At 49.3% G+C, this 22,144-nt stretch overlaps 1 protein-coding gene and 1 long non-coding RNA gene across 3 annotated transcripts; one reads left to right on the top strand and one right to left on the bottom strand.

The window, feature by feature from the left end:
* Positions 1-738: 738 nt before the first annotated feature.
* On the top strand, positions 739-6,866 carry LOC311052430 (interferon-induced protein with tetratricopeptide repeats 3-like; the record flags this gene model as incomplete). Its single annotated transcript, XM_084067393.1, has 3 exons — positions 739-743; positions 905-1,950; positions 6,778-6,866. The coding sequence occupies 3 exons, from the start codon at positions 739-741 to the stop codon at positions 6,864-6,866; spliced, it is 1,140 nt and encodes a 379-aa protein (XP_083923519.1).
* A 17-nt stretch (positions 6,867-6,883) lies between these two features.
* On the bottom strand, positions 6,884-12,656 carry LOC311052660. Of its 2 annotated transcripts, none has more exons than XR_014601539.1 (2): positions 12,152-12,656; positions 6,884-10,710 (listed from the first exon to the last, which is right to left on the bottom strand). It is a non-coding gene; the product is annotated as an uncharacterized lncRNA (long non-coding RNA). The 2 variants fall into 2 exon arrangements; XR_014601540.1 differs by having other exon boundaries at positions 12,157-12,656.
* Between the last annotated feature and the right edge of the window lie 9,488 nt (positions 12,657-22,144).

The raw sequence follows: 22,144 nt of genomic DNA, 5'->3' as shown, positions 1-22,144 counted from the left end.
AATGTATACGTCACACATAGCTGTCTAAATATGTCAGAAACAGCAAACATAGATAATAAATAAAAAGTTTCTCTTTCTACAGGTTTCCCTGATTTGATAGGTTTCATTTGAGTAGAAATTCCAGAGTTGGAGCCAAGTTCCTATAATCCTCAGAATAGAAAGTGTCCCCATTAGCTAAGTGTGATCCTCCACCTACACAAGATGTGACAGAATCAAAAGCACAAAGGAATTTTATGTGAATAAAAGAGATGGCAATACTCTGAATGTTGTTTTTTTTTTTGCTTTTGAGATCAACATTTTTATTTGGCAGTGTTTTTTGTGTGTGCTCTCAATCATAAATGTTTTGTTTCTTACTTGAGAGACTATTTGAATTTGACATATAGGCCTATAAAAACATATGTGAGGTACCCTCATGACAGAAAGTATCTATATCTACAAAGAGAGCAAAACCATGTGTCCTGTGTGAACTTTTCCACCGTGTATATTCTTTGACAAATCGGGTATATGTAGGTTAGATTCACTGTCCAGCAGCAAACTCATCTCAACAGGTTATGGGCCCAGTGAAACGAAAGTTAAATCTCAACAGGAAAAAATCTAATTCCATACTTTATCGCACCATATAAGTTAAACATGAACTTTTAAGGTGCCACTCCTAGACCGGGGCAAAGTTACAAAAGACGTTTAGGAGTCCTACTCAAGAGATTACGGCATTGACAAGAAGTACTAACACGCACTACAATGAGGTAAGCACTAAAGAATTCTCTATCTGTATTTGCTTTTTTACAAAGAAAACAATAATGACAAGTGGTCTATTCATATGGAATATTTGCCTTTGAAATTTCTCACAAATAATAACACCATAAATCTAATGTCAGTGTTTTATTTGACTTTTATCATCAACCAGTCAAACAACATTAAGGACCCAGCTGGAGGCACTGGAGTGTCACTTCACATGGGGAATAGACTACAGCAGATCCAAACTATTGCTTCTCCGAGATAACCTAGAGGACATTGGCACTGAAGTGGGATACCAATGGCTGGGTCACATCTATAACCTGCAGGCATACATTCACTACCAATTAGGCTCTCAAGATGAGACCCTGGGTTCCACTACACATGACGCTTTGTGCTGCTTCAGCAAGGCAGCCGAGGCCTTTCGCCAGATTAGAAACACTGTTTCAGATGAGGGCCCCTGGCTGCTGGTGAACTACAGCAACATGGCTTGGCTGCACTTCCACCTTGAAGAACAATCAAAAAGCCAGGAATATGTGTCAAAGGTAGAGGATCTGCTACAGGAATATCCATCCCCAGATGAGCTCCATGCAGAGGTCTATGCTGAAAAGGCCTGGACCCTGATGCAGTTCAGCCTAGAGAGAAAGCAGAAAGCTATAGAATATTTCCAGAAAGCTATCAGTATGGAACCTGACAGAGTGGAGTGGCACACTAGCCAGGCCTTGGCATTAGCGTCCACTGCACTTCACTACACTGCACTGCACTACACTCCTATTCAGGAAGCTGAGATCTTGAAGAAATTGAAAACTGCAAAGGAAAATGATTCAACAAATTTGTATTTGGTTGCGATCTATCTTGACAGACTTGCAAATACAGGAAAAGTGATTGAAAATGAAGCACGTGAGCTGGCTCGGAGAGTCTTGAAAAAGCCTGTAAGCAGCTACAGTGGTATCAGACCATTACTGAGACTTTATAGAAAGCAGGGACTTTTCGATGAAGCTATTGACTTGGCAGAAGAGGCTCTGGAAAGGCATCCCCATGGGCCAAGAGATAACCGCTATCTGAAAAGCTGTCTCGCTACATGCTACAAATGGAAAATCTTTTCAGACAGGGACAATCTCCTGCAGAAAAGTCTTACTGATCGGGCCATCAGTCTCTTTGAGGACGTTATCTCCCTTTACCCCCATTCTTCACTTGCAGCAAACGTAGCCCTTGCTGGTGTTTTTGCAGAGTCAACTCACAAAGCAAAAGCTGACGTGATATATAATAAACTGCTTGAAGTTAGTAGGTCGGTCGAAAGTAACCTAGAACCGAAAGAGTTACAGATGCTTTACAACAGGTATGCAAAATACTTAAATTATCATGTAAAAGACCGCTACATGTCAATAGAGTATCACATGAAGGCAGCAGAAATACCACAACCATCCGAATTTCGTCACAATAGTATAACAATTTTGAGGCAAATTCAAAATAGGGGGATGAACAGCAGGTGTTCAGAAATAGAAGATTTCTTGGTTACACTTCAAGAGGAGACTGACACGCCTTAAAAAATGTACATCTGTAATAACTATATAAATACAAGTTCTACCTAATCAAAAATGTACACCTAATGTTTTTGCATTTGTAATTGTTGACTATTTAGATAATTAGATACTAGTTATGTTGCATAGATGGTATAAATATTTATTGATCCCTGTAATTTGTTATTTTGGCCGTGAACCCCCATCTGAAATAGTGCCAGGGATACGGATACAAGATTTGTGTCAGAAATATTCAAATAGTTTCAACAACGGTTGCAGTGCAATGTGTTTTGAGTTTGTAGATCGTCTATTTTCAAATAGCCGAAGTTAAACTAAAAGTGCTTTTGATTAAATAATTACTAATTTTGCTGGGGAGTGGGACCCCTTGGAACCTCCCCAAGGACCCCTGGGGGTCCCCGGACCTCACTTTGAGAATCACTGGGCTAGAGCATCAGGCCTGGAACAATAGCCCAAAATCCTTATCCTTAATCATGTCAACAATGCTTAAACATCTCAGACAGGTTAACTCTCTGGATACATGTCCAAAATATGCCAAGTATTCACCATGTTTCAATTAAAATGTCAAAAGATAACCCTAGTAATACAACTTTGTAGGACTCCTATTTTTGAGTGTATCATTAAAAATGTCAAGCTGAATAGCTGTGATGCTCCTCCAAACCAAATCTCCTTACAATGAGCATGCCAGAATTGTTCATGAATAAATCAATGTAAGGAAGGTTATATTGCTGTAAAATAAATGTATAATTCATAGGCTATTGCTGTCAAATGATGTCAGTGTCAGCAACATAGATAAAAAATACAATTTGTTTCTTATTCCTTTTTTTTAATGTACAGGTTTTCCTGGGTACATTTTAAAATAAACTCCCAAGTTGAAACCAAAAGTTCTCAATTCTTCTATAGAAAGTGTCCCTATATGAGCTAAGTGTGTGATAAAGGAATGTTTATGTGGAATTACATTTGTGACAATACAATACAATACAATTACATGTGTGTGTGTCACACAAGATGTGACAGAATCAAAAGCTCAAATGATTTTATTTGGATCAAGAATGCAATAAAATAAATACTTTTTTTCTCTAGCAAAATTCTTATTTTTCTTTTTTTCATTCTTTGCTCTCAAATAACTGTTTTGCTTGTTGCATGCAAGAACACAAATTCATGGACAAAACAATGTAAGGAAGATTTTATTTCTGCAAAATAAAATGTAGTAGGCCTATAACAGGTCTGTCAAAAGTTGTCAGTGTTTTAGTAGCCTGGGCAACCATGCAGGTTTTACATAGATCAGTGGTTCTCAAACGTTTTCATGTCAAGGACCCCCAAATTGACACTTATTAGCCCGCGGACCCCCATTTGAAAAGATATGATAGAGACCCCCATAAGAGAAGATTTTTTTTACAGCTCTAGTGGTGATTCTCAACTTTTAATTTCAAGGATCCCCAGTTTGAAATGCATTAGGCTACGGACCCCCATTTAATGGCATTTCTATCTCTAGGACCCCAATTTATATTGTACAATCAATGTTAATTTAACTCAGTCCATTTGGTTCCATTTGTACACTTTCTGGGTTACAGACCCATAAGGGTCCATTTGGTTCCTAACTATCTATCATTTAGCTGGGGACCGTCTGGAACTCCCTCAAGGTCCCTTGGAGGTCCCTGGACCCCACTTTGAGAACCACTGAGATAACGTACAAATAATTGTTTTTCTTCTACAGATTCCCACGCCCTTGAGTTTTGATAGGCTTCCTTTGTTCCAGGGACACTGTTTCCTGAGAATAGAAAGTGTCCCAGTGCCAGTGCCACCTACGCAATTTGACAGAATCAAAACCAAAAAGCAGTGGTGTGAAGTAACTAAGTACACTTACTCAAGTACTGTACTTAGGTACAATTTTGAGGTATTTTAATATTACTTTACTGGAGTATTTCCAATTTTCAGTACTTTTACTTCTACTCCGCCATACATCTCAGAGGCAAATATTACACTTTTACTCCGCTACAATTATTTGGACATTTTAGTTACTAGTTACTTTGTAGATTTTGATTATTATTACAAAACATACATTACCCACTTCAGCCCTATATACATTTCGGCCATTTAAAAACAGCAACACATTGTGAGCTTGTAGGTCTGCTATTTTCAAAAGATTTTTATACATTTGAAAACTTGTGAAAAAGGACATTCTGCATAATTAATGAGTACTTTCTACTTTTGGTACCGTAAGTACATTTTGATGCCAATACTTTTGTACTTTTGCTCAAGTCAATTTTGAATTCCGGACTTTTACTTTTAACACAGTAGGCCTATACTAAATAATGTATCAGAGTGCAATACACCTCCCAAGCAATAGGGGCGCGTAGTTGAAAGCATATGGAAATAAATCGGAGAAAATGGCCACCGATCGGATTAAAATGCTTTTTATTGAACAATACAGAAGACACGGGTACTTAAACCCAGGCGCTTTAACTTGTTACATTTGTGGCTTTAAGGTAAGCACTTTATATTTGAAATTTGAACGTATATGTAGATGTACTGGTTGTAAATGTAAAACATTCTCAAACCAGGAACAAGTGGTTCCATGACTGTCATGATACGACAGTGATGTTTCAGGTCTATGCTACCACCTCACCAAGCCCTTGAGTTTTGATAGGTTTCGTTTGTTCCAGTCCTGAGACACTATTTCCTGAGAATAGAAAGACTCGGAAAATGGGGGCCCATAAGGTCCGGGTACTAAAGTATAATTGGTGTCCAGCGTCAGAACAGAAACGGAAAACGAAAAAACCACTTCAATTTCCGTTTATTGCATGGGCGCACGGATTGAAAAACGGAATAACCACTTGAATTCTCCTATTCTCGTTCTAGGGAGAAAACCAACATAGAGTGTGTCAGAATGGACCAAAACGGACCGTTTACTGCATGAGGCACAGGATCAACAAAACGGGAAAACCAAATGTAATTCTCCTATTCTCGTTCTAGGGAGGAAACGAACATAGAGTGTGTCAGAATCAATAAAAATCAATAAAACGGCATATTCTCCATTCTCTGGCGAAACAAACAAACTGGAAACGAAAAAACGAAGAAACGGACTCCATTGGTTAGTTCAACTGTGGGCGGCCTTGCTCCTGATTGGTTACTGCCCTGTCAATCTCCCCCCGCCGTGTGTCTTTCAAAATTACAGTTCCCCACTTCCCGTATGAAATACGTTTTAGTTTCCAAAAAAAATAGTTGTAAAAATGTAAAAAATATATGTATAAAAACGGTATTTGCACAGACACAAGCGTTTCAGGGATATCATTTAATAGCCTAAGACCCTAAGTAGTCTTAAACAGTGGGTCCGCGGACAATTAATAAATGTATTTATTTATATAAGTATATATTTATTTATTTTCCCAAAAAATCCATTTGTCTTTAAATATTTTCCATATTTATGTTGAAAATATATCATGATTCTGGCCATTAATAGCTTGTATACATGATTGTTGTGCAATTGACAGATTGTTGATAGTATTACATTCTTCTCAGTTAGTAAAGTATGTTTACTAATGGCAGTGGATATGAATGAATATATTAATCTATTATTTGAATAGCTTGAATGCACAACATGGTACGTATGTCTATACATATGAAACACAATGTTATACATTATACTAGGGATCTTCAACAGGGGGTCCTCAGAGTTACTACAGGGGGTATGCCAAATCTTTGTGTGATATGATTTTTCTTTTTTTATATTAACCACTTGAACCCTAGCATTCATTTTCTGAGGAGAACTTTAGCAAAAAATAGCAGATCTACAAGCTCACAACGCCTCGCAGTGCGAGGCGTTGTGAGCTTGTAGATTGGCTATTTTTGGCAAAGAGTTATAGATGTAGAGGGAGAAAAGAGCAGCAAAAGTATATCTGAAACACCATTCTATACAATATAGAGAGGGTCCCTGCTTCATCTCTCTCTCAGCTAGGGGGTCCTTGGCCTGAAAACGTTGAAGACCCCTGCATTATACAATATATGCTGTACCACCCCCCAACGGGGGTCCCTGGCCTGAAAACGTTTAAGACCCCTATGACTGCCACATTTCTGCGCCCTTGTATTAGGTGTTACAGTGAATAATAAATCTACAGAATGAATATATGCTTCCAAAAAAGATGCACACCTTAAAGGATTTCTCTCTCAATGATCAAGTTATTTGAAACTTGTCCGCCATCTAATCATATCATGTAATCATCCAACTATATTACATCTATGGTCTTGTATAAGATCATCCTGAACATTCCTCAAAGCCCCTTTGTTCAACTCATCACCCTATATCGGTTACATTCATCAAACAGGTGGTATACCTAGTTTGTGTAATCTGAATCAGAACAGAAAGTCAAGACTAGTGTATAAATTATGTTAACACACATTGTTAGCAAACACAAACCTGAAAATAAGTATATTTAAAACCAAATCTTATCAGATGGGGGTCTGTGGACAAATACATGTTAATCTGCGGATCCTTTTGTCGAAGCAGAAGCAGTACTCCCTGTCATCGTCGAGAAGGTGAAGATGGAAAACGAAGAAGACTACGTCCTCACACTCTATGGGAAATGTAATCACTGAGTCTGAAGGGACAGCAGTTACATAAAGAATCTTTATTTACATTTCTAATTAAAGTTACAATTGCGTCCTTTCACCAGACTCCCATGAACTACCAAAACACAAAAGTAACCAATAACGAAAATCATACCAAACATTAAAAACACTTACAATCAGCCCATCGTAACTGAAATAAAGAAAGTACAAATAGTCAAGGGAACCAATAAACTCTTGTGCTCTGCTGGGGTGCTGGGGGGAATAGCAGAGAGCTGGCTACAGCTCCTCTTTTTAGTGTCAGGCTCTAATCACACATGAGCTGAGAAGGGGAGCGACAGGTGTCTAGCCAAGACCAGGTCAGCATAGACACTAGGACAAATGAGCATTAGTGAACACATAAGCATAGAAAGACTGTAGACTGAGGTGTTAATATGTGCACGCACATAACAGTCAGGTATTGGATAACAAAAGCTCTGAAATTTTGGAATTAACAGATGCTTTATCGAGAGTGAGAGCTACTGTGATACTTCTTAGCTGTTGAATTTGAATCACTCTGCTGGGACGTGCATGACAGATTTCAGTGAAGGCCTCACCGAAGTAATGCCATTTTTTAAACTTTAGTAACTTTAACCTGGTTACTGTACTTAGGAACTATAATGTATAACAGAGAACAGGAATGGGAAAACAGTTACTAATGCATTAGTTTAATCCCATGTTTCTCACAGCAGCATAAAGTCTGTCAAGTGCATAAGTCTCGCTTTGGTCTGTCGCTAGACAACATGATTCACTGCAGTGTAGACTACATGTTGTCTTACCTTGGTTTACTTAACTATTGTTTGTTTTACAGGTCAATCCTCGTGTAATTTGTGCTCATATATGCATTGCTTAATGTTGTAATTAAAATGATCTGAAATTAATGTCATTAGTAAATGAGCACCTTCTTAAATGTGGTATCTTGACTCTGCATTACTCTCAATGTAGGGTCCAGCTCCTGGAAGCAAAAATGCCAGGAAGGTGCTGGCTGTGGATGAAACGGCCTTCAGGTAGTGTGGTGTGAAAGAGTCGGGTATTGTAAAACAAAATATCTTAAACTTTGGAATTAACAGTTGCTTTATCGAGAGTGAGAGCTACTGTTGAGTGAGTTTTTAGCTGTTGAATTGGAATCACTCCAAATCATTCCTCCATGTCTAATATCAGGGATATTTCTTGCTAACAAACTGATGGCTGTGCAATTAGGGTAACAATGCAACTTAAACCATAAGGCATGCAGTAGGCCAAAGATTGTATTTTCAGTTTTTCACAGCAACATAAAGTCTGTCAAGTGCTTATAAGTATGCACTATAATCCTGCTTCACTGCTTCATCTGTTTTTCACTCCCAAATGCTTGTTCTTAAAGCTTAAACTTGATCTGCTAATGATTTGTGAAATGTTTCAGTTCCAGAACTGTGCTGGGACAGATTTGACAAATGTAAGTGAAGGACTCACCCAAGTAATGCCATCTTTTTAACTTTAACCTGGTTACTAAAAGTTTCATGAAATTACAATTTCATTTGTGATAAACAAATGCCATGTTGTAATGCAAATGAGCTGAAAGTAGTGGCAGTATAACTATGATCACCTATTTTTAAATAATGTGTCTCTTCACTTGACTCTCCAATTCTCTCATGAAGGGTCCCCTGTTCTGGAAGCCGAATAATGCCAAAATCCATGCTGTGGACAGCTCTGCATTCAGGCAGTGCCACCAGAGAAGAGCAAGAATCAGGTATTGGATGACAAAACGGATCTTAAAATGTAGGCATTTAGCAACTGCTCTCTCTTATCAAATACATGAACGCTTCTTCTATATAACCATTTGCGAAATGTGTCAGTTCCAGAACTGAGCAGTATGAAGTACAGACACTGAGGGACTGTATTGAGGACCTGCTGGAGGCATCTCATGCCTTGGCAGAGGCCACTCAAAAGGTCACGAGGTGATCACGTGTTCTTCCTCCCCTCAATGCAGACCAGACATCCGACCAGGCTTCGACAGCATGAGGCAAACATGGGCATCGTTCTTTAAAAATGTTTAAAAAAAAAGAGAAGAGAAATAGGAAATGTGTTACAAATCACTGACATTATACACCAGGGCACTTCAACGTTTTTCAGGCCAAAGACCCCTTAGCAGAGAAACAGATTAAGCAGGGACCCCTACTACATATTATATAAAACCTTTTGCAGATTAAACTTTTTCATAGACAGTTTCATAGTCCTATTACAAGCTAACAATGCGACACATTGTGAGCTTGTAGATCTGCTATTTTACGCAAATGATCACTTAGAATAGGGACGCTAGGGCTTAAGTTTTTTATGCTCATCACACAAAGATTTTGTGATTTAGTGCCCCCCCCTGTATTAACACTTCAACCCCCCTTGAAGACGCAGCATAAACCACATTTCTTTAACATACATTCAAATTGAGATATTGTTTGTTCCAAGTACACACCAGAATTCATTTTGAAACGACACCATTACTGTATACGTTGACAATATGAAATGTAGATTATTTTAGTTCAGGTCAGATCAAACATGCTGTGCTGAGGACCGGTGCTGCGGATCCGTTAGAGGCATCCAATGACCTAGAAGACGCCACTGTGGCGATCAGGGACGTAGTGGCTGCCAGACGTGCCGCGAGGGCAGCACGAATGGTGCAGGTCAAACTCAAGTTTGCCTGTCACATCTGCAGAGGTATTGTTTCCATTGTGCATTTGTGTGTTGCTCAGTTTAACACAGGAATAATCAAATGTAGTATTTGAATTGGTGTTGGGACAATTGCCTTGAACGGTGAAAATATAAAATTATTATTATTATAATATAAACCAAATCCTAAGCAGACTTGAATTTTGAGGAAATAATGATCACAAATATTTTACAAGTTGAAAAGCTAGTCTGTTAAACCAGACTCCTTGGACATTTCATGTTTGAACTTAATGTTTTGCTATTGTTTTTGCAAAGGCATCCGTATTAGCATTGCTTAGTGATAGATCACCCCCAAAATGTTTTTCCCTATAGATTAGTCACCCCATTGTTCTGTCAGTTTGAGTACTTAAGAAATGGTCTAAAATATCAATGAGTAACTTTCTTTTTTCCCCCATTTTTCTAAAGACATCATGACTCGGCCCATGTTCGTCGCCTGCTGTAAGATCCTGGTGGGGTGTCAGATCCATAGACATATAAAGGTAGACGCCTCCTCTGGCTCTGAAGCGTCGGCATGGCGGGCGCGCTTCCGCTTCCCGGAGAGCCTTGGGGGGCAGCTGGACATTTCCGCATGCGTCACTGAAGGGGAAGTTCAGTAGGCCAATGAGAGGCAGGTGGGGGCGGGACAACTAGATTCTGACAAGTCCTGGAAAAGACGCGCTGTGATTGGCCAGTGCCCGTTCACCACATTTCCGGGGGGGGAACAGGCACTGGCCAATCACAGCGCGTATGGCGGCCACCATACGAAACAGGTCGCTCAAGAGGTTTCTACTTTGTATTATCTTCATCTCTATCCATCACTAAACAGAAAAACAGTTTGTTCTTCCCTCTGTTAGTTGCCATAGATGTTTTGTGTGCCTCACTGTGCCAATGTTCCCGTGGGGAAATGTTTTTCTGTTTTCTACGAACTCACAACACGTCACATCCCGAGACGTTCCGAGCTTGTAGATCGGCCATTTGATTCCACTGAGTTGAATGTTAAAGGGGGAAAGCATGCCTTCTGCTGGCTGAGGTGCTCCTTAACAGTCTGGATGTTGTGAGCTGGGCTGACTGCAGGACATCCTGGCATTGTCTATCCACTGGTCCAGGAAAGTGCTGGTCTGCCGATAATATTTCAGCCGCTTCTCCAGGTCCCATACTGTGGAGCAGGAAAGAGTAGGAGGAAGAGGGAAAATAGGAGATGGAGAAATCGTTCAAGCACTATTATTGGCACTGGAGAATAAAATGTGAAGGCTTGATGACAGTTTATGAATGAAAATCACTGCCAACACACTGACACTGTGTGTGTGTATAAACGGGACATGATGATTAGTAGATACCAATACTTTTTACTCACTTAAGTATTTCGACATTGCAGTATTGATACTGTTACTTAAGTAAAACATTTGCGCACTTTTTCAACCACTACTGAAAAACACTCCAAAGACAGTGTTGCTGCATTGTTTCTCCACTTGATGGCGACAAAGATCAAGCTTCAACGTACACGTTGCTCTCAGGATGTTACTGAAGCCCACCTGATCCCCGTGAAATATAGAGAAGGGTTCCAACTTATTCTATTAGTTTGAGTTTAAAGTTAAAGTAATTAGTAATTATCACTTTAAGATAACACCTTGTGTAAAGGAGACGGGGATCTCCAGGTAATGTGGTTTAGAGTAGCGCAAGCCGGGTATGGAGGTGTGTCCAGGTTATTGGACACGGAAAGAACCAGACTAGTCCCATTTGAGGGGGTTAATTAAGCTGTGGTCTGAAGCATACATCTTACTAAATATAAAAAAGAATAATTGGCTTCAAATATAATAAGGACTGCAACATATGGTAACAACCATGATTTGCCGGTAACATAAGTAACAAACAATGCTTATACATTTCACACATAAACAGTGCAATGTCTAGGAGTACACAACAGTAAACACATACCTTTGTGCATCCACGCACAGCAAAAGAATAAAAGGTATTGTCGCACACGGTAAACTTGAAGAGTGTAACAAACCCCCAGCCAGGTCAAACTATAACTGAGCAAACGCAATCAGTTACAGCTGGTATCTATAGCTTAATTAAATGAGCACCTGTGATTACAGTAAACTAGTATGAATCAATAATCAATCAGGTAAGGTCAGTGTGACCTTGAGGCAATAAAAACCATTATGATTTAATTTCAGTGTGGCCTTTCTAACACCTTGATTTATATCTCTTTAAGTGAAAACCTTATTTATTCATTGGACACCTGGATATGAAATGTAAGGGTTTTCAGTAAATGAAATGTACTTTTAGGGCAAATGGAATTGAGTTTAGGGTAACAGGGAATTAGATAGAATTAAAATACAAATGGTCTTTTATCAAAATCACAATTAAGTGCAAAAACAAAATAGAGTTGAGCCAATCAAATCAAATAGAATGACTCAACACTCAGTTACGCTTCAAATAACCAAATCTATAACACACCCTCAATATGTGTCACAAATACCACAGTGCACCGTAAATGAATAACCTAAGCCGGCATGTAATGATAACAAAACAAAACCTGCACCGTAAATGAATAACCTAATCCGGCATTTAATGCTAACAAAACAAAACACAACCTCACTTTGCAGGCCTGTTCACTGTAGTCTCCAGAAGGTGTCCTCGCTCAAGGAATGGTTACGCATTTCTTTTATAACAATTACACACAGATGTGATGCCCCGGCGACCAGTCCAAAGTCTCCAAACTTAACTCCAGTAGGATTTTAGCTGCTTGCTCGAGCAACACGCGCTATAACTCCGTCTCTATGTGGCTATCTAACTGGCTATGCTAACATAGTGGGACTGGGCCACTCTCAAATTCTGATGCAGCTAGCTAGCTGCTAAATGCTAACAAACACTCACTGTTAGCTAAATGCTAACAAACACTCAATGAAGAACGACCGTGTAACAATCCTGCTGAATGATACTGGAAATCCACAGTTCAGTCTTATAGTCTTCTCAACAATAATGTCATCACACCCGTGACTATAAGAATGTGCAACATAAAAACGTTTGTCACGTTTCTTTTTAAAACTATTTTCCATTCAGCCACGTAACATTACCACCGCCTCGAGTCTTAGCTGTGTTTCGTCACTTCCGTAACCGTCTTGATGTTCCATTCCGTTTCCTGTCGCTCACTTCCCACCACCTGATATTGGCTCTGCTTGTTATTCCACCACGGTAAATTAACATTTGAGTACCAAAACAGAGATATGAAATAAAATCCAGTAACTATAAAATAAACAGGTAAATACAATACTAAAAGTAAATGCACTACTTTCTTAGGTAGTTTCAGGTAAGTAATAAGTATACCCATTTATTTGAACAATAAACTTCACCAAAATGTTACAATATAGCAAAATCACATAACTCTCGCATATCTTTTTGGCATATTTAAATGTAACCAAACCATTTAAAACAATGACTCAAAATAACAGGGTTATATTACTGTTATATCTGGCAGCAGCAAAAGCCCTGCAGCATAGCAACTGATAATGACTTAATATGTACACTTATATAATGGCCAAGTACCTACTCAAGCCAAGATTACACTAAAGTTCAACTTTAGGAGCACATCGACTTCCATATCAAATCACCTAATTGGTGTTCCATAAACTCAAGACATCAAAACCCTTTATTACACGTGTTGTTGCTCATATTTACCTGCCTATGAGGGTTTCTCTCCCCCGCCAAATGTGTTTCATGATGTTTAAAATTGGATTCAAACTGGAGCTAGTTCAGCTGTTCACTTTGATAGTTAAGACATTACAATCCACGTGCATTGCAACATTAACGGAGGAGGAGGCCTTTGAGAGGAAGAGGGCCAAGTACGAGGAGCTGGCAGGCGAATGCCGAAGCAGGGGATGGAGGACCCGATGTAACCCCATCGAGGTCGGATGCAGAGGATTCGTCGGCCAGTCTCATCAGGGCACTCAAGATGCTGGGAGTGAAGGGACTGCACAACAGAAAAGCCATCAAAAACATCACCGACGCGGCAGAAAAGGCGGCAAGATGGCTGTGGATCAAGCGGGGAGATCCGTGGACCACACAAGCTACTTAGACACAAGTCGGGGCCTGATCACCCCCGGCTGGGTCGCCTGGGCGAGGGTGTATGATGTTGCGAGACCCGAAACACCCAGTGAACCCAGGATACATCACTGAGGATGTGTCTAAGTTGCACCAAAACTGTTTATTAAAACCAATTAACCCCCAAAAAAACACCACAAGATTACCCAAATAAGCAACTATTTATTTCAAAGAAACTTTAAGCAGACATGGCAACACTGATGGACAGGAAAACAAAGATGATTAATTTATATGAAACCCGTTGATATGGGGCTCCCCACCTCCCTAGGAATAAAGTCACAGTCTCCGTGAAGCAGCAATGAGGTCTAGGACAGCTTCTTGGAAAGGCCCAGGCTCTCTGTTGACTGCCCTATCAAATAAATGCCCCATGTCTGCGTATTTGCTGCTGAAGAGCACTTCTGCATTGTGCTGCTCCTCCAGTGTCCAGTGCTCCAGTGTTTGGGGCGTGCGTGGGGTGGGTATTTGGGGCGTGCGTGGGGTGGGTATTTGGGGCGTGCGTGGGGTGGGTATTTGGGGCGTGGGGTGGGTATTTGGGGCGTGCGTGGGGTGGGTATTTGGGGCGTGCGTGGGGTGGGTATTTGGGGCGTGCGTGGGGTGGGTATTTGGGGCGTGGGGTGGGTATTTGGGGCGTGCGTGGGGTGGGTATTTGGGGCGTGCGTGGGGTGGGTATTTGGGGCGTGCGTGGGGTGGGTATTTGGGGCGTGCGTGGGGTGGGTATTTGGGGCGTGGGGTGGGTATTTGGGGCGTGCGTGGGGTGGGTATTTGGGGCGTGCGTGGGGTGGGTATTTGGGGCGTGCGTGGGGTGGGTATTTGGGGCGTGGGGTGGGTATTTGGGGCGTGCGTGGGGTGGGTATTTGGGGCGTGCGTGGGGTGGGTATTTGGGGCGTGCGTGGGGTGGGTATTTGGGGCGTGGGGTGGGTATTTGGGGCGTGCGTGGGGTGGGTATTTGGGGCGTGCGTGGGGTGGGTATTTGGGGCATGGGGTAGGTATTTGGGGCGTGCGTGGGGTGGGTATTTGGGGCGTGCGTGGGGTGGGTATTTGGGGCGTGCGTGGGGTGGGTATTTGGGGCGTGGGGTGGGTATTTGGGGCGTGCGTGGGGTGGGTATTTGGGGCGTGCGTGGGGTGGGTATTTGGGGCGTGCGTGGGGTGGGTATTTGGGGCGTGCGTGGGGTGGGTATTTGGGGCGTGGGGTGGGTATTTGGGGCGTGCGTGGGGTGGGTATTTGGGGCGTGCGTGGGGTGGGTATTTGGGGCGTGCGTGGGGTGGGTATTTGGGGCGTGCGTGGGGTGGGTATTTGGGGCGTGGGGTGGGTATTTGGGGCGTGCGTGGGGTGGGTATTTGGGGCGTGCGTGGGGTGGGTATTTGGGGCGTGCGTGGGGTGGGTATTTGGGGCGTGCGTGGGGTGGGTATTTGGGGCGTGGGGTGGGTATTTGGGGCGTGCGTGGGGTGGGTATTTGGGGCGTGCGTGGGGTGGGTATTTGGGGCGTGCGTGGGGTGGGTATTTGGGGCGTGCGTGGGGTGGGTATTTGGGGCGTGGGGTGGGTATTTGTGGCGTGCGTGGGGTGGGTATTTGGGGCGTGCGTGGGGTGGGTATTTGGGGCGTGCGTGGGGTGGGTATTTGGGGCGTGCGTGGGGTGGGTATTTGGGGCGTGGGGTGGGTATTTGGGGCGTGCGTGGGGTGGGTATTTGGGGCGTGCGTGGGGTGGGTATTTGGGGCGTGCGTGGGGTGGGTATTTGGGGCGTGCGTGGGGTGGGTATTTGGGGCGTGGGGTGGGTATTTGGGGCGTGCGTGGGGTGGGTATTTGGGGCGTGCGTGGGGTGGGTATTTGGGGCGTGCGTGGGGTGGGTATTTGGGGCGTGGGGTGGGTATTTGGGGCGTGCGTGGGGTGGATATTTGGGGCGTGCGTGGGGTGGGTATTTGGGGCGTGCGTGGGGTGGGTATTTGGGGCGTGCGTGGGGTGGGTATTTGGGGCGTGGGTTGGGTATTTGGGGCGTGCGTGGGGTGGGTATTTGGGGCGTGCGTGGGGTGGGTATTTGGGGCGTGCGTGGGGTGGGTATTTGGGGCGTGGGGTGGGTATTTGGGGCGTGCGTGGGGTGGGTATTTGGGGCGTGCGTGGGGTGGGTATTTGGGGCGTGCGTGGGGTGGGTATTTGGGGCGTGGGGTGGGTATTTGGGGCGTGCGTGGGGTGGGTATTTGGGGCGTGCGTGGGGTGGGTATTTGGGGCGTGCGTGGGGTGGGTATTTGGGGCGTGCGTGGGGTGGGTATTTGGGGCATGGGGTGGGTATTTGGGGCGTGCGTGGGGTGGGTATTTGGGGCGTGCGTGGGGTGGGTATTTGGGGCGTGCGTGGGGTGGGTATTTGGGGCGTGCGTGGGGTGGGTATTTGGGGCGTGGGGTGGGTATTTGGGGCGTGCGTGGGGTGGGTATTTGGGGCGTGCGTGGGGTGGGTATTTGGGGCGTGCGTGGGGTGGGTATTTGGGGCGTGGGGTGGGTATTTGGGGCGTGCGTGGGGTGGGTATTTGGGGCGTGCGTGGGGTGGGTATTTGGGGCGTGCGTGGGGTGGGTATTTGGGGCGTGGGGTGGGTATTTGGGGCGTGCGGGGTGGTTTGGGGGCGTGGGGTGGGTATTTGGGGCGTGCGTGGGGTGGGTATTTGGGGCGTGCGTGGGGTGGGTATTTGGGGCGTGCGTGGGGTGGGTATTTGGGGCGTGGGGGTGGGTATTTGGGGCGTGCGTGGGGTGGGTATTTGGGGCGTGCGTGGGGTGGGTATTTGGGGCGTGCGTGGGGTGGGTATTTGGGGCGTGGGGTGGGTATTTGGGGCGTGCGTGGGGTGGGTATTTGGGGCGTGCGTGGGGTGGGTATTTGGGGCGTGCGTGGGGTGGGTATTTGGGGCGTGCGTGGGGTGGGTATTTGGGGCGTGGGGTGGGTATTTGGGGCGTGCGTGGGGTGGGTATTTGGGGCGTGCGTGGGGTGGGTATTTGGGGCGTGCGTGGGGTGGGTATTTGGGGCGTGCGTGGGGTGGGTATTTGGGGCGTGGGGTGGGTATTTGGGGGCGTGCGTGGGGTGGGTATTTGGGGCGTGCGTGGGGTGGGTATTTGGGGCGTGCGTGGGGTGGGTATTTGGGGCGTGCGTGGGGTGGGTATTTGGGGCGTGCGTGGGGTGGGTATTTGGGGCGTGCGTGGGGTGGGTATTTGGGGCGTGGGGTGGGTATTTGGGGGCGTGCGTGGGGTGGGTATTTGGGGCGTGCGTGGGGTGGGTATTTGGGGCGTGCGTGGGGTGGGTATTTGGGGCGTGCGTGGGGTGGGTATTTGGGGCGTGGGGTGGGTATTTGGGGCGTGCGTGGGGTGGGTATTTGGGGCGTGCGTGGGGTGGGTATTTGGGGCGTGCGTGGGGTGGGTATTTGGGGCGTGGGGTGGGTATTTGGGGCGTGCGTGGGGTGGGTATTTGGGGCGTGCGTGGGGTGGGTATTTGGGGCGTGCGTGGGGTGGGTATTTGGGGCGTGCGTGGGGTGGGTATTTGGGGCGTGGGGTGGGTATTTGGGGCGTGCGTGGGGTGGGTATTTGGGGCGTGCGTGGGGTGGGTATTTGGGGCGTGGGGTGGGTATTTGGGGCGTGCGTGGGGTGGGTATTTGGGGCGTGCGTGGGGTGGGTATTTGGGGCGTGCGTGGGGTGGGTATTTGGGGCGTGCGTGGGGTGGGTATTTGGGGCGTGGGGTGGGTATTTGGGGCGTGCGTGGGGTGGGTATTTGGGGCGTGCGTGGGGTGGGTATTTGGGGCGTGCGTGGGGTGGGTATTTGGGGCGTGCGTGGGGTGGGTATTTGGGGCGTGGGGTGGGTATTTGGGGCGTGCGTGGGGTGGGTATTTGGGGCGTGCGTGGGGTGGGTATTTGGGGCGTGGGGTGGGTATTTGGGGCGTGCGTGGGGTGGGTATTTGGGGCGTGCGTGGGGTGGGTATTTGGGGCGTGCGTGGGGTGGGTATTTGGGGCGTGCGTGGGGTGGGTATTTGGGGCGTGGGGTGGGTATTTGGGGCGTGCGTGGGGTGGGTATTTGGGGCGTGCGTGGGGTGGGTATTTGGGGCGTGCGTGGGGTGGGTATTTGGGGCGTGCGTGGGGTGGGTATTTGGGGGCGTGGGGTGGGTATTTGGGGCGTGCGTGGGGTGGGTATTTGGGGCGTGCGTGGGGTGGGTATTTGGGGCGTGGGGTGGGTATTTGGGGCGTGCGTGGGGTGGGTATTTGGGGCGTGCGTGGGGTGGGTATTTGGGGCGTGCGTGGGGTGGGTATTTGGGGCGTGCGTGGGGTGGGTATTTGGGGCGTGGGGTGGGTATTTGGGGCGTGCGTGGGGTGGGTATTTGGGGCGTGCGTGGGGTGGGTATTTGGGGCGTGGGGTGGGTATTTGGGGCGTGCGTGGGGTGGGTATTTGGGGCGTGCGTGGGGTGGGTATTTGGGGCGTGCGTGGGGTGGGTATTTGGGGCGTGCGTGGGGTGGGTATTTGGGGCGTGGGGTGGGTATTTGGGGCGTGCGTGGGGTGGGTATTTGGGGCGTGCGTGGGGTGGGTATTTGGGCGTGCGTGGGGTGGGTATTTGGGGCGTGCGTGGGGTGGGTATTTGGGGCGTGCGTGGGGTGGGTATTTGGGGCGTGCGTGGGGTGGGTATTTGGGGCGTGCGTGGGGTGGGTATTTGGGGCGTGGGGTGGGTATTTGGGGCGTGCGTGGGGTGGGTATTTGGGGCGTGCGTGGGGTGGGTATTTGGGGCGTGCGTGGGGTGGGTATTTGGGGCGTGCGTGGGGTGGGTATTTGGGGCGTGGGGTGGGTATTTGGGGCGTGCGTGGGGTGGGTATTTGGGGCGTGCGTGGGGTGGGTATTTGGGGCGTGCGTGGGGTGGGTATTTGGGGCGTGGGGTGGGTATTTGGGGCGTGCGTGGGGTGGGTATTTGGGGCGTGCGTGGGGTGGGTATTTGGGGCGTGCGTGGGGTGGGTATTTGGGGCGTGCGTGGGGTGGGTATTTGGGGCGTGGGGTGGGTATTTGGGGCGTGCGTGGGGTGGGTATTTGGGGCGTGCGTGGGGTGGGTATTTGGGGCGTGCGTGGGGTGGGTATTTGGGGCGTGCGTGGGGTGGGTATTTGGGCGGCGTGGGGTGGGTATTTGGGGCGTGCGTGGGGTGGGTATTTGGGGCGTGCGTGGGGTGGGTATTTGGGGCGTGCGTGGGGTGGGTATTTGGGGCGTGGGGGTGGGTATTTGGGGCGTGCGTGGGGTGGGTATTTGGGGCGTGCGTGGGGTGGGTATTTGGGGCGTGCGTGGGGTGGGTATTTGGGGCGTGGGGTGGGTATTTGGGGCGTGCGTGGGGTGGGTATTTGGGGCGTGCGTGGGGTGGGTATTTGGGGCGTGCGTGGGGTGGGTATTTGGGGCGTGCGTGGGGTGGGTATTTGGGGCGTGGGGGTGGGTATTTGGGGCGTGCGTGGGGTGGGTATTTGGGGCGTGCGTGGGGTGGGTATTTGGGGCGTGCGTGGGGTGGGTATTTGGGGCGTGCGGGGTGGGTATTTGGGCGTGCGTGGGGTGGGTATTTGGGGCGTGCGTGGGGTGGGTATTTGGGGCGTGCGTGGGGTGGGTATTTGGGGCGTGCGTGGGGTGGGTATTTGGGGCGTGCGTGGGGTGGGTATTTGGGGCGTGCGTGGGGTGGGTATTTGGGGCGTGCGTGGGGTGGGTATTTGGGGGCGTGGGGGTGGGTATTTGGGGCGTGCGTGGGGTGGGTATTTGGGGCGTGCGTGGGGTGGGTATTTGGGGCGTGCGTGGGGTGGGTATTTGGGGGCGTGGGGGTGGGTATTTGGGGCGTGCGTGGGGTGGGTATTTGGGGCGTGCGTGGGGTGGGTATTTGGGGCGTGCGTGGGGTGGGTATTTGGGGCGTGGGGTGGGTATTTGGGGCGTGCGTGGGGTGGGTATTTGGGGCGTGCGTGGGGTGGGTATTTGGGGCGTGCGTGGGGTGGGTATTTGGGGCGTGCGTGGGGTGGGTATTTGGGGCGTGGGGTGGGTATTTGGGGCGTGCGTGGGGTGGGTATTTGGGGCGTGCGTGGGGTGGGTATTTGGGGCGTGCGTGGGGTGGGTATTTGGGGCGTGCGTGGGGTGGGTATTTGGGGCGTGCGTGGGGTGGGTATTTGGGGCGTGCGTGGGGTGGGTATTTGGGGCGTGCGTGGGGTGGGTATTTGGGGCGTGGGGTGGGTATTTGGGGCGTGCGTGGGGTGGGTATTTGGGGCGTGCGTGGGGTGGGTATTTGGGGCGTGCGTGGGGTGGGTATTTGGGGCGTGCGTGGGGTGGGTATTTGGGGCGTGGGGTGGGTATTTGGGGCGTGCGTGGGGTGGGTATTTGGGGCGTGCGTGGGGTGGGTATTTGGGGCGTGCGTGGGGTGGGTATTTGGGACGTGGGGTGGGTATTTGGGGCGTGCGTGGGGTGGGTATTTGGGGCGTGCGTGGGGTGGGTATTTGGGGCGTGCGTGGGGGTGGGTATTTGGGGCGTGGGGTGGGTATTTGGGGCGTGCGTGGGGTGGGTATTTGGGGCGTGCGTGGGGTGGGTATTTGGGGCGTGCGTGGGGTGGGTATTTGGGGCGTGCGTGGGGTGGGTATTTGGGGCGTGGGGTGGGTATTTGGGGCGTGCGTGGGGTGGGTATTTGGGGCGTGCGTGGGGTGGGTATTTGGGGCGTGCGTGGGGTGGGTATTTGGGGCGTGGGGTGGGTATTTGGGGCGTGCGTGGGGTGGGTATTTGGGGCGTGCGTGGGGTGGGTATTTGGGGCGTGGGGTGGGTATTTGGGGCGTGCGTGGGGTGGGTATTTGGGGCGTGCGTGGGGTGGGTATTTGGGGCGTGCGTGGGGTGGGTATTTGGGGCGTGCGTGGGGTGGGTATTTGGGGCTGCGTGGGGTGGGTATTTGGGGCGTGCGTGGGGTGGGTATTTGGGGCGTGCGTGGGGTGGGTATTTGGGGCGTGCGTGGGGTGGGTATTTGGGGCGTGCGTGGGGTGGGTATTTGGGGCGTGCGTGGGGTGGGTATTTGGGGCGTGCGTGGGGTGGGTATTTGGGGCGTGGGGTGGGTATTTGGGGCGTGCGTGGGGTGGGTATTTGGGGCGTGCGTGGGGTGGGTATTTGGGGCGTGCGTGGGGTGGGTATTTGGGGCGTGCGTGGGGTGGGTATTTGGGGCGTGGGGTGGGTATTTGGGGCGTGCGTGGGGTGGGTATTTGGGGCGTGCGTGGGGTGGGTATTTGGGGCGTGCGTGGGGTGGGTATTTGGGGCGTGGGGTGGGTATTTGGGGCGTGCGTGGGGTGGATATTTGGGGCGTGCGTGGGTTGGGTATTTGGGGCGTGGGGTCGGGTATTTGGGGCGTGCGTGGGGTGGGTATTTGGGGCGTGCGTGGGGTGGGTATTTGGGGCGTGCGTGGGGTGGGTATTTGGGGCGTGGGGTGGGTATTTGGGGCGTGCGTGGGGTGGGTATTTGGGGCGTGCGTGGGGTGGGTATTTGGGGCGTGCGTGGGGTGGGTATTTGGGGCGTGCGTGGGGTGGGTATTTGGGGCGTGCGTGGGGTGGGTATTTGGGGCGTGCGTGGGGTGGGTATTTGGGGCGTGCGTGGGGTGGGTATTTGGGGCGTGCGTGGGGTGGGTATTTGGGGCGTGGGGTGGGTATTTGGGGCGTGCGTGGGGTGGGTATTTGGGGCGTGCGTGGGGTGGGTATTTGGGGCGTGCGTGGGGTGGGTATTTGGGGCGTGCGTGGGGTGGGTATTTGGGGCGTGGGGGTGGGTATTTGGGGCGTGCGTGGGGTGGGTATTTGGGGCGTGCGTGGGGTGGGTATTTGGGGCGTGCGTGGGGTGGGTATTTTGGGGGCGTGGCGTGGGGTGGGTATTTGGGGCGTGCGTGGGGTGGGTATTTGGGGCATGCGTGGGGTGGGTATTTGGGGCGTGCGTGGGGTGGGTATTTGGGGTGTGCGTGGGGTGGGTATTTGGGGCGTGCGTGGGGTGGGTATTTGGGGCCTGGGGTGGGTATTTGGGGCGTGCGTGGGGTGGGTATTTGGGGCGTGCGTGGGGTGGGTATTTGGGGCGTGCGTGGGGTGGGTATTTGGGGCGTGGGGTGGGTATTTGGGGCGTGCGTGGGGTGGGTATTTGGGGCGTGCGTGGGGTGGGTATTTGGGGCGTGCGTGGGGTGGGTATTTGGGGCGTGGGGTGGGTATTTGGGGCGTGCGTGGGGTGGGTATTTGGGGCGTGCGTGGGGTGGGTATTTGGGGCGTGCGTGGGGTGGGTATTTGGGGCGTGGGGTGGGTATTTGGGGCGTGCGTGGGGTGGGTATTTGGGGCGTGCGTGGGGTGGGTATTTGGGGCGTGCGTGGGGTGGGTATTTGGGGCGTGGGGTGGGTATTTGGGGCGTGCGTGGGGTGGGTATTTGGGGCGTGCGTGGGGTGGGTATTTGGGGCGTGCGTGGGGTGGGTATTTGGGGCGTGCGTGGGGTGGGTATTTGGGGCGTGGGGTGGGTA

Source organism: Gymnoscopelus microlampas (assembly GCF_963454915.1).
Source record: "Gymnoscopelus microlampas genome assembly, chromosome: 9".
In the NCBI taxonomy this organism is placed as follows: domain Eukaryota; kingdom Metazoa; phylum Chordata; class Actinopteri; order Myctophiformes; family Myctophidae; genus Gymnoscopelus; species Gymnoscopelus microlampas.
The sequence above is the reverse complement of the archived record's forward strand: the minus strand, read 5'-3'. Positions and strand labels throughout refer to the sequence as shown.